Raw genomic sequence first — 12,713 nt, 5'->3', positions numbered from 1 at the left:
CACTGCTCAACCTACATGCTCTTGGTATTGTTTGGATATTTTTACCCTAAGGATGTGCTACCAATTTTAAAATAATAATAATTTTTTAAAAGCCCACAGAGTTGGGCAGCCCCAATGGCCCAGCGGTTTAGCACCACCTTCAGCCCGGGGCGTGATCCTGGAGACCTGGGATCGAGTACCACGTCGGGTTCCCTGCATGGAGCCTGCTTCTCCCTCTGCCTGCGACTCTGCCTCTCTCTCTTTCTGTGTCTGTCATGAATAAACAAATAACATCTTTAAAAAAAAAACACACACACACAAAGTTTAGCTTGGGTTCAGTGAAAGAATTCTTAGGTGTCTTCAAATTTTTCATTCTCACCTGTTTGAACCCTGAGCTGCTCAGAAGACTCAACCATTGCCATTTGAGAGACAAAAGCAGTAAAAGAATAGAAAGTAACAACTTTGAACATTATTTTGAGTGAATTCACTTAAACAAAGTGCTTTGCCACAAGATCCCTAGAGCCCCCTCGGCTGTGAATAGCAAACTGGCTTTGACTCAAATCCTTTTATAGCGAGTAATCAACTAAATCCAAAGGTATACCAGATAAATGTTGATGCATTTTGCTCTATCTAAACATAATGAGCCACTTCAAGGAAATAAAAGACAGTGATGGATTTTTTTCTTAAAGAGCTTTGAGATACTTATTATCATAAACTTGATATCGTGTTGGAACAGCAGATATAAGTAGATTTTATTTTTTGGATTTTTGGATTTTTTTGAAATCTCACTTAGCTTTCATCAGATGAAAACTCAGATCCCTAAAATACATTCAGGTCATTTTGGAAAGGGCCACAGATCTGCAATTTTCTAAATATATAGACCTATGGACAGGCTGTCCTCATCAGTAATGGGAAATGCCCTTCTCTGTTATCCGCGATCTTAATAGTTCAAAGCAAACTGTAATGTACTATCTCGTTCCGGAATTATGACGTTGTGTTCCCATGTGGTCCAATAGTGGTTCACTGATATCAAACCCCCAAATGAATTAGTGAATAAATAAATGAATGAATAAGTGAATAAATAAGTGAATGAATAGTGAATAAAATACTTTAACTATTTATTCCACAGCCCCACATATTTAGGGAACACCTGAACATCTCAGTCTGTGTTATGATACAAGCTGGCTGTGTGATCTCGGGGCAATCATTTAACCTTTCTGTACCAGCTTTTTCTCTTTGAAGAATAAAGAGAATAATGACGTCTTTACCTCTCTCACAGTGTTGTGGGAATTTAATCAAATCACATATATATGAATACTTGGCAAAAATGAGGATGAATAGTCTCAAATTAGCCTTAACACACCGCTGTGCACAGCAACTACTGTCCTACCTATAAAGGAATACTTCTTTTCACTGAGTTTTGCTTTATTGCACTTCATAGAGAGCACATTTTTTTCTATTTTTTAATTTTTTTTTTACAAACTGAAGGTTTGTAGCAACCCTGCATCAAGCAAGTCTGTCTGCACCATCAACTGCTGATGCCACTGCTCATTTCACATCTCTGCCACAACTTGGTAATTCTAACAATATTTCAAATGTTTTCATTATTTTTACATTTGCTATGGTAGTCAGTGATCAATGATCTTTGATGATACTATCATACTTTGGAGAGCCACAGCATGCCCACATAAGACGGCAAAATTTCATTAATAAATGTTACGTGTATTATTCTCACTGCTCCACCAACCAGCCCTTTCCTCACCTCTCCTCCTGCCCTCAGGCCTCACTATTCCTTGAGACCAATAACACTAAAATTAGTCCAATTCATAACCCTACAATGGCATCTATGTATTGAAGTGAAAAGAAGAGATGCATGTTTCTCACTTTAAATCAAATGCGAGAAATGAATAAGTTTAGGGAGGAAGGCATGTTGAAAGCCGAGAAAGGGCGGAAAGCTGGGCCTCTTGTGCCAGACAGCCAAGTTGTGAAAAAGACAAAAGACATTGTAAGTGCTGCTCCAGCGAACACACAGATGATAGGAAAGTGACACAGCCCTATGCGGAGAAAGTTCGAGTGGTCTAGACAGAAGATCAAACCAACTACAACGTTTCCTTAAGCCAGAGCCTTATCTGGAGCAAGAGCCTAGTTCTCCTCCATTCCATGAAGGCTGAGAGGGGTGAGGAAGCTGCAGAAGGACAGTCTGAAGCTAGCAGAGGGTGGTTCCTGAGCTTTAAGGAAAGAAGCTATATGTGTAACACAAAAGCACAAGGCGAAGAGCTAATAGAAGCTGCCCCAAGTTGTCCAGAAACTCTAGATCATTCTTGAAGGTGACTACACTAAACAGCAGACGTTTTAAAGGATTTTATGTATTTGAGAGAATGAGAGCAAGAGAGAAAGAGAGAGACAGAGATCATGACCTGAGCCAAAATCCAGAGTCAGATGCTTACCAGACTGAGCCCCCCAGGTGCCCCGAAACGACAGATTTTTAATGTAGATGAAACAGCCTTCTGTTGGAAGAAGAGGCCATCTAGAACTTTCATACCTAGAGAGAAGTCAGTGCCTGGCTTCAAAGCATCAAAGGACAGGCTGAGTCTAAGTTGAAGCCCATGCTCCTTGACCTTTCTGAAAAGCCTCCGGCCCTTATGAGTTTATGCTACATCTACTTTGCCCGTGCTCTGTAAATGGAACAAGACCTAGATGACAGCCTATCGGTTTACAACATGGTTTACTCAATATTTTAAGCCCACTCTTGAGACTCACCACTCAGAAAAGAAGATTCCTCTCAAAATACAACTGCTCAGGGCACCTGGGTGGCTCGGTCAGTTAAGTATATGACTCTTGATTTTGGCTCAGGACAGGATCTCAGGGTTGTGAGACTGAGCTTCACACCCAGCGGAGAGTCTGCTTGACATTCTCTCTCTGCTTTTCCCTCTGAGCACCTGCCCCTCCCACCCCCCGGCCCACTCACTTGCTCTCTCTCTCTCTCAAATAAAACTTTAAAATAAAAAAAGTAAAACAATAAAATAAAAAATAAATAAAATAAAAAAAGTATCTTACATCTAAGTATATATATATCCTCATTGATAACGTACTGGTCACCCAAGAGCTCTGATGGAGATGTGCAATGTTGTTCTCATGCTGCTAACACAACATCCACTCTATGGCCATGGATCAAGGAGTTATTTTGACTTTCAGGTCTTCTTATTTAAGAAATGTGTTTCAGGGAAGCCCGGGTGGCTCAGCGGTTTAGCGCCGCCTTCAGCCCAGGGCCTGATCCTGGAGACCCGGGATCGAGTCTCACATTGGGCTCCCTGCATGGAGCCTGCTTCTCCCTCTGCCTGTGTCTCTGCCTCTCTCTCTCTCTCGCTCTGTATCTCTCATGAATGAATAAATAAAATCTTAAAAAAAAAAAGAAAGAAATGTGTTTCATAAGGCTATAGCTGCCAAAGATAGTGATGTCTCTGATGGATCTGGGCAAAGTAAGTTGAAAAGCTGTAAAGGATTCACCAATCTAGATGTCATTAAGAATATTCCTGATTCACGGAAAAAGGTAGGAATATCCACATTAACAGGAATTTGGAAGAAGTTGATTCCAACCCTCCTGGATGACTTTGAGGAGTTCAAGGCTTTGGCAGAGGGAAGAAACTGCAGATGAGGTGGAAATAGGGGGAGAACTAGAACCAGAAGTGGAGCCTAAAGATGAGACCAAATTGTTGAAATCTTACAATAAAACTTCCATGGATGAGCAAAAAAAGTGGTTTTTTGAGATGGAATCTACTCCTGTTAAAGATCCTGTGAAGACTGTGGCAGAGACAGCAAAGGATTTGGAATATTACATAAAATTAGTTGATAAAACACTATCAGGGGTTCAGAGGATTGACTCCCAAATTTGGAAGAAGTTCTACTGTGGGTAAAATGCTAACAAACAGCATCTCACACTAAAAAAGAAACCATTTCTAAAAGGAAGAGTCCACCAATGGGGCAAACTTCACTCTTGTCTTATTTTAAGATATTGCCACAGCCACCCCAACCCTCAGCAACCACCCCCTTATCTGCTAGCAGCCACTAACACTGACACAGGACCTTCCACCCTCTCTGAAAGATTGTATTATTCTCTGAAAGTTCAGATTACTGCTAGCATTTTTTAGAAAAAATATATATATAATATATTAAAATATATAAATCTTTTTATTAAAAGATTTTATTTATTTATTCATGAGGGACACAGAGAGAGAGAGAGAGGCAGAGACACAGGCAGAGGGAGAAGCAGGCTCCATGCAGGGAGCCCAACGCGGGACTCGATCCCGGGACCCCAGGATCATGCCCTGAGCTGAAGGCAGGCGCTAAACCACTGAGCCCCCCGGGGATCCCCTATATATATAGGTTTTGATGAAGGTATGTACATTGTTTTTGAAGACATAATGCTCTGATTCACTTAGTCGACTATGGTAGAGTGTAAACCTAACTTTCATGTGCACCGGGAAACCAAAATCTTCATTTGACTCACTTTACCGCGGTGGCCTGGAACTGAACCTGCACCGTCTCCGAAATACGCCTGTAATCATTTAATCGGCTCTCCTCAGCAACACACTGCACAGTTGCCTGATTCTGAGGGAGCTCCACTCACCGAATAAATGTAAATGGTGCCCTCTGCAGGTGCTCGGATTAGGACACAGCAATTAATAGTCCTTTGAGGCCACCCTAAGTTTGGAAGGGAAAGCTGGAATTTCTCTGCTTTACCATCATTTGGGCTTCAAAAGCAGCAGCCAGAGAGCATGATAGGAAAGCCTGAGTTGAGAAAGGCAGTTCATAACAAATAAATTTTTGTTCCTTTCGAAAGGGCTGTGGAAAATGGGCCTAGAGATGCTACTCAAGATGTGATCTGAAGGTCAGCAACATCGGCATCTCCTGGAAATGTCTTTCTTTTTTTTTAAGATTTTATTTATTTATTCATGAGAGACACACAGAGAGAGGTAGAGACACAGGCAGAGGGAGAAGCAGGCTCCATGCAGGGAGCCCAACGTGGGATTCGATTCTGGGACCCCAGGGTCACAACCTGAGCCGAAGGCAGGCGCTCAACCGCTGAGCCACCCAGGGATCCCCAAAGACTTGCTTTAATTCAATGCCCTATGTGTATTCCCACACGTGAATTCCACCCACAGGGTGGAATGGACATTTGCTCCACATACTGATTCCTTTGGGTAAGCAAAAATTCATGTGAACTCCAGAAGTCGGGTGTGCGTGTGCGTGCGTGCGTGTGTGTGTGCGTGTGTGTATGTGTTGGGGAGGAAAGGGAAGTGGACCCTCACATGGCTCTGCTCTTACACCCACCCCTCATCATCCTTTTTTTTTTTTCTTTAAGATTTTATTTATTTATTTGAGAGAGAGAGAGAGAGAGAGAGAACAAGAGAAAGCGAGCAAGAGAGAGAAAGAGCACAAGCAGGGGGAGGGGGAGGAGAAGCAGACTCCTCGCTGAGCAGGGAGCCTGACGCGGGACTCGATCCCGGGACCCCGGGATCATGACCTGAGCCCAAGGCAGACGTTCAACCAACGGAGCCACCAGGCGCCCTCAACCATCCTTACAGCTGCATTATTTCGTTTGTTTTCCCTGCCCTTGTTTGTTGGTCTCTCATCTGAGGACGGAACAGTTTGCGGGGCGGTAAAGAGGCATTTCGGGGAGACATATGCTTTTTTATTCTTCTGGAAAAGAAACTGGAATAATGTATTCGTTTTCAGAACTAGGAAACCCCGGCGTGTCTTTGAAAGGCAGACAAAAGTAACCATCCCTCCTGCTTACCACGCAGCACTCCAAACCAGGTTTAATTACGTGTTTTAGAAGGAAAGGGGAGCTGAATGAAAACCTAGTCATTAACCAGGAGAATCTGAAGGAACCCCATGGCAGAGTGCTCCCCAAAAACAGCAGACCTGGGAAATAAATCTGTCTTCGGAGTAAACCTTAATTTCCATGAAATTGGGCAATTTACACTACAGGAGGCTGGTTGACAAGCCAGATGAGCCCTTACTGGGTTCTTGCCCACCGTTCTCTCTCTAAGGAGAAATCTGACGGGCTTGGTCTCCTGAAGCCCCCGGAGGCCTAAACCTCGTCTAGTCCATGCCTCTCACATGCGTCCTTGTATTAATCTCTGCTCTTGGGAAGAACGATTCTTCGGCCTCAAAATGAACAGATTGAATTGAATGAATGAATGAATGAATGAATGAATGAATGAAGCAAATGAACCTGCTCAATGTACTTTGCAGTTCTCCGTATAATGGAGTCTGCTCCTAAAACATGTTCAGTTGTCAAATTTTACTCTCATTATCCCGCAGCTCAAACCAACGCACCCAGGACATGGCCTGAGAGGGCACACCTGGCTTTTTTGGAGGATGCGAGCTGGTCTACACTTGGTCTGACCATAGGTCTAACCATTCAAGGCTAACCATTCAATCCTATAGGTAATGTGTTCTGTGAACAAGTCAAAAACTCACAGATTCACCCAACATCACCACTTCTGAAGTTCAGCGTTTGTTTGTTTTTTTTTCCCCTGGTTGGTTTATTTATTTATTTATTTATTTATTTATTTATTTATTTATTTATTTTGTTTAAAGATTTCATTCACTCCTGAGAGACACAGAGAGAGGCAGAGACACAGGCAGAGGGAGAAGCAGGCTCCATGCAGGGAGCCTGATGAGGGACTCGATCCCAGGACCCCAGGATCACATCCTGGGCCAAAGGCAGATGCTCAACCGCTGAACCACCCAGGTGTCCCATCCTCGGTTGGCTTAAACATTAAACAATTAAATAGATTCAAAAGGACATTCATTTTCACTTCTGCATTTGGAGTTAGAACAAAATAGTATCAGTAAGATATTTCTAGTTTGGGGGCGGGGGGGGAGAATGGTTTGTACTATTACCATTCTCCTCTGTCTCATTATTACTAGAGTAAGCCTTGTACTACCCAGCGCACTTCTAGAATAGGGCGTTCTCTTTCACCGAAACTTACAGCTAGAAGAAAGCAATCAAATCTGGAATACAATCACGTACTACAAATAAAAGTTTAGTGAGAAATATGACAACCAATCTATATTAATCATAATTTAATGGTTTTTAGTATTTGTACCGAATGTGAATTGCAGAGACACTCAACTTTTCAAAGTGATCATGAGTTAAATTATCACTGAGTTTTGGGTAGGAGGAGGCACCAGTTCCCGGGTTCTGGTAACGGAGTATTAGACAGGAGAGCGCTCTCTCCTGCAGCTGCTGTGTGGACTCCGCAGGAGCCAGAGGACACAGCTGCCAGCAGGAAATGGGGGAACCGGACACCAGGTAAAGTATTCAAGGTCTGCAGGTGACTCAAGCATGAGCCTCCCAGCTCAGAGCAGCCCTTGCATAACGTCTGACCTCTGCCAGCTCCGAAAAGAACAGCATTGTCTGTCTTTATTCCTCCTTAGGAAAACCCAGAAAGAATGAGAGCCCCAGGTTTGCAGACTTCACTTCAGATCTCATTCGTCAGTGCAGCAAAGCAATGCAGACGGCATCGTCAGGACCCCGTGAAACCCTGCCGGGAGATGGAGAACCCCTGCCCTTGGCCCCTGGCCTGTGGAAGAGGCCCCCCCTTCCCCTGCCTTCCCTCCCTTGTTTGCCACAGGTTAGATCAAGCCCCACAGAACTGCGCAGGGACACAGGCTAGGCCTGACCTGGGACATCTAAACCCAAATGTTTTACCTTATTTCCATCGTTACTTCACTTCCATTGAAATTTTGAGATGCGGTTTAAGGATTTCCACGTAGAAGTGGCTTATTATTTTTAATTGATTAAAAGAATTTACACAGAGCACCCTTTGTTTCAGAATAGCTGAGCGTAAGAAAGGAAAGATTCGTGTCCCCAGATGGGCAGATCTTGCCCCCAGGCCCAGGAGCAACAGCCACATACGTGGGCAGGCCCTTACCGAACGGTTTCTCCTGGCCCTTACATGTCCTCCCCGTGTCACAGCCCAGCTCCTCCCGCTGCCGGGCCCGTGGTGACCTGTTATCTGATGGCCCTGGTATTGTCTGTGGTGGCCAGCCTGGCCTCACACAGCTGCAGCTCCAGCTGCCAACAGCTCTGGGCCTTCGCAGCTGCCAAGCTTCACATCCACAGCTGTGACCGATCAGTCATTCAGCAGAACGTGCGGAACCATCGCTGTTGATAGGCAGGGGCCCAGGGGTTCCTTGGGGCACCGGTCACTCTTACTACTTTCCCCACCCCATGGGCTCTGGGAGGTTGTAACCCGAGCTCCCCTTTTGCAAACTATGCAAGATGATGAATTTCTTGCCCTCCTGAGCCTCGGCTCCTCTGCATGTGAAGAAGGTGATGTAAAGGTGCCACGAGGTGAAGTGACGTTGTACATGACTTATCAGGCCCAGTGCCTGGAATGGAGTTTCTCAAGGGCTTAACCAGAGCGTCTCAACGGGAGCACTGCTGACATGGTGGAAGGGGTCATTCTTTGCTGCGGGGGCCTATCTTGTCCATTCAAGGGACCGAACCGCACCCCCAGCCTGTACCCCTAGAGGCCAGTAGCATCCCCCAGTTGTGACAACCCAAACATTGCCAGACGACCTTCAGGGGGCGGGGAGCAGGGGACAAAAGTTCTCCTGGTTGGGAACCATTATGTGAAACCTAAAATGATAACACCTGCTATTACTATCCTCATCAGTTGTGAAACAGCACATGCCCAGCATGCCAGGGGAAATGCAAATTCTACTTGCGAGGAGAAAAGCAGGTGGGACCCAGGAGAGCACAGGAACCGAACCTTACCCTCACAATGATCCGTTCAGAGACGTGGGCAGACAATAGATAGAACTGGTCTCCGTTCGCAGCATACAGTCCGACCACCAACATGAAGTATCTGATTCAAAACCAGCCATCAACACACCAGGAAACAGAGACATGAGCTGAGCCATCAAACACCCCCCAACCCTTGTCAACCAATGGGGAATCCACCTAGATGGGTGTGTGCATTGAAAGATTTTCTATTCTGCTCCAAGTTGCCCCTGCTGTGGGAGGGAGAGCAGCTGATCCCCTTGGTATGGTTCTGGGCCCACCCTCCGCTTGTTCCGAGGTGAGCCGTTCTGCAGGCCTCAAGACAAGTGGCCACGGGACAGGTCCCTTTGCCCAGAGCCAGCCAGGCTGCGTTAGCTGTCCCAGTAGGGCCACCGCGGATCCTTCCCACCCCACCTGCTCTTGGCCAGCTCCAACTGTCTACCCTGCAGTCATGACTTTGGTCAAAGACCTGGGCCCTCCTCCCCTCCAATCACCCCCAGTGCAGGTTTCATCATTATTCCAATGACTGCTTCGTATGTAACACGGATGAGGCATTCCTAAGATGGGATCGTTTCCTGAAAGTCAAAATAAAACTATCCCTATGAGAGAAGCTTTGGCTTTAAGCCTCACCACCTTCCTCTGCAAACTGGACAGATCCTCTCACCCTTACAGACAAGAGTTCTCCCCTGAATCTAAAGTAAAACAATGGTTATTTTCATCATGATTATTAGCCATCATCTGAGTCCCCGAAATGGGTTCTACGCTGGGCTACGCAGTTCATCTACAGTATCTCATCTAGAAGTCCCGGACAGCCCTACTGGAGAAGGATATAAACGTTGTCCCCATTTCGCAGAATGGGGGAAGTTACGCATCAAGGTCACCCAGCCAGCTCAAGGCGGTGTGAAATTTCAGATCCAAGTCTTTCCATTATGCGCGGATGCCAGTACCTCTGGTCAGGATTTGGCTTTCCCTTCTTCCTCATGTTATTTGCCGTAGTCTCGCTGAAGTGCAACCGGCCCAGTGTAACTTTGGTGACCTGGTCGGCCGGCAGGTCAATTCTAAAACAAAAGAGCAGAAATACGGGGACACTGTGAGAGAACGTGGACTCTGGTCATGTCTAACCGGTCCTGAGATTCTCAGGGACGTTCAGTCCCCGGTCCCCATCACACCGCGGGGGACCCTACCCCAGGCCCTGGCCTTTTAATAAACTCTCCACAACATGGTCAGGAATGGCAGCCGGGGAATCACTCTTAAAAGGTGACATATGCCCACTCAGCAGAAGCTCGAGCCCAGAGTTTCTGACTCATGGGCCGTGTGCTCCCCATTCCACGTATCAGCTCTTTTAACTCCACCGTGGGGGGGTGGGAAGACATCTCATTTGCACCTCTGCCGCTGTTGCTAGAGCACTTGCCTCCCGACAAGCAATTTCCCTAAGTTTCTCATGAATGTTTTTGCCTCCCCTTCACATATTGGCCTCCTCCTGGCCCGGCTCCTAAGGGAGACCACACCCAGGCTGCCCCGGCGAGGGAGAACCAGGTGTGCCAGGCAAGTTCAAGGCTGTGTTTGGACATGTGGCTTCAGCGTCAGGCTGAGCTCCCGCCTGGTCCCTCCAGGCAGGAGGATCATCTTCTTTCCAGCCCAGATGGGATTGACTCATGGTCAAAATACTGAGATGTCTCAACTACATCCCAGCCAGACGGTCAAAACGCAAATCCCACTCCAAGTCAGCCCACAGCATGAACATTCCTTTTGGACAGTCATATTGCTTTGTGTCATGCCAGTCCTGTATGCTGTCTACCTTGGAACATACGAGGCAGTCTATCAACATAGCATTAAAAAATAAGAAAAAATGAGTTGTTAATAAGCACAGCATGACATTAAAAGAAAGGTCTAACCATAATCTATGTCAAGGAACCCACGTAGTTAGCAAGGATGCTATAAATGGTTATTAAAATAATGATGACTTGGGGCGCCTGAGAGACATAGGGAGTTAAGTGTCCGACTCTTGGTTTCAGCACAGGTTATGATCTCTGGGTCCTGGGATCGAGCCCTGTGTTGGACTCCACTCTCGGCATGGAGTCTGCTTGGGATTCTCTCTCCCTCTCCCTCTGCCCCTCATGCCTGCTCTCTCTCTCTCTCTCATGTACAAATAAATCTTTTAAAAAACTAATAATGATGACTTCAAAATGGAACTTTTTACAAGAATTTGTTTGAAATTATTTCAATGCGTTTTACCATCTTTGTTTTTGCTAATAAGCAGGTATTCATAATATTAATATATTACTAATGTGGTTTCTACAGTGGGAGTGATTTTATTTATTTACTTTTTTTATTGAAGTATGGTCAACATATAATGTTACAGTAGTTTCAGGTGTAGACATAATGATTCAACAACTCTCTACTTAGGCTGTGAGTGCAGGTCCCAGCTGTCACCACACAGCACTGTTCCAATGACATTGACTCTATCCCCGATGCTGTACTTTTCATCCCTGTGACTTATTTATTCTATAACTGGAAGCCTGTACCTCCCACCCCCCTTCACTGATTTTACTCCTGCTCCAACCCCTCCTCTCTGGCAACCATCCATTTATCCTCTGTATTTATAGGTCTGTTTCTGTTTCTTTGGTATATTTGTTTATCTTTTTAGATTCCACATATAAGTGAGATCATATGGTCAGCAGGATTTATTTTTAATAAACAAAATAAATTAGGCAATAGGTCTTTTCCCCCATACATTCACAAAGGAATTCAGAAGAGAAAATCTTACTTAACAGGATTGAAAGTCTTCTTGCTTCTATCTGCTTGCGATTGTTCAATAGCAATTATTTGATTGGTGGCTTCTACCTGTGTGGAACAATGGAAAGTAAATTAGTTGCCGAATAAATAAATTATTTTTTTAAACAGTCCATGAGTAAATAACATTTCAGTACTTTACAAGTTTTCCAAGGCATCAGGATAGGCACCGAGTAGAAGGAACAAGTCACTGAAAAGATGTATAAGACAATGGCCCCAACCTTAAGGAGTATGCTATTGGTGAGAAAAGAAACGAATACATGTAAAACTAAACAATGAAAACAGAAGGCAACAGAAGACAGTTGAGTTTTCTGGGTGCTGAATATAGTGTGACTTGTAGATAATTAAAACATCAGGAGCAAAACACAGGAGCAAGGCAGCTCAAATGATACATTCATTCATTCCCTAGATCCTTGCCAAGCACCTGCTATGCACCAGGCATTGCTCAAGGCATTAGAGGTGAGCAGTGGACAAAATTAACAGAAACCCCAGCCCTCGCAGAGCTAGCATTCTAGTAAGAAGAAATAACAATAAACAATGAAATTAAATAAAATACAGAAAATGGCTTTTCAGTACTTGCTACAAAACTCCTCTTGCTATGAATGAGTAGTGGCCAGGGTCTGGTGAGATCTGCCTTGTTCTATATGGCTTGTGGGTATTAGCATAATATTCTTCTGGAAAGCAGTTGGGCAACATACAGCAGGAGCTTTAATGATGTTCATGCCTTTGATGTATAAATTATTCTGGAATGTATCCTCATGCGAAGACAGGTATTCATGGATGTTTTTGAAGTTTTATTAATAATAAAGAATTGAAAATAAGAAAAACTTAAAATAAGGTAGGAATATGGTACATTTATTCAATAGAAACTATGTCATCTTCAGAAACAATATTTTACAGGATCTTTAATAGTACCATACGCTATTTTTGTAATACACTATTAACAATATGAGATTAATTTTAATAATGGGAAAAATTAGACTACCAAATGGCAGATCCCAAATATGAAAGAATTTTCTCTCTTCTTTATTGTTTTCTATTCCAAAATTTTCACGATGGATTCATGTTACTTCCATAATCACAGAAAAATATATTTTGTTGTTGTTGTTTGTTTGTAATCTGTGTTTGCTTTTGGTTTGGT

The 12,713-nt window shown here is 44.3% G+C and overlaps 1 protein-coding gene across 1 annotated transcript in view; it reads right to left on the bottom strand.

Moving 5' to 3' along the window:
* MYRFL (myelin regulatory factor like) overlaps window positions 1-12,713 on the bottom strand; it is an 83,228-nt gene that overhangs the window by 50,253 nt on the left and 20,262 nt on the right. The window contains exons 6-8 of the mRNA XM_038549569.1: window positions 11,547-11,623; window positions 9,727-9,837; window positions 8,774-8,864 (exon numbers count right to left, since the gene is read on the bottom strand). Coding sequence (XP_038405497.1) covers window positions 8,774-8,864; window positions 9,727-9,837; window positions 11,547-11,623 — 279 coding nt within the window. The remainder of the gene's footprint in view (window positions 1-8,773; window positions 8,865-9,726; window positions 9,838-11,546; window positions 11,624-12,713) is intronic.

This window comes from Canis lupus, chromosome 10, assembly GCF_011100685.1.
Source record: "Canis lupus familiaris isolate Mischka breed German Shepherd chromosome 10, alternate assembly UU_Cfam_GSD_1.0, whole genome shotgun sequence".
NCBI lineage: Eukaryota > Metazoa > Chordata > Mammalia > Carnivora > Canidae > Canis > Canis lupus.
Note: the sequence above shows the minus strand (reverse complement) of the source record. Positions and strands in the feature narration are given on the sequence as shown.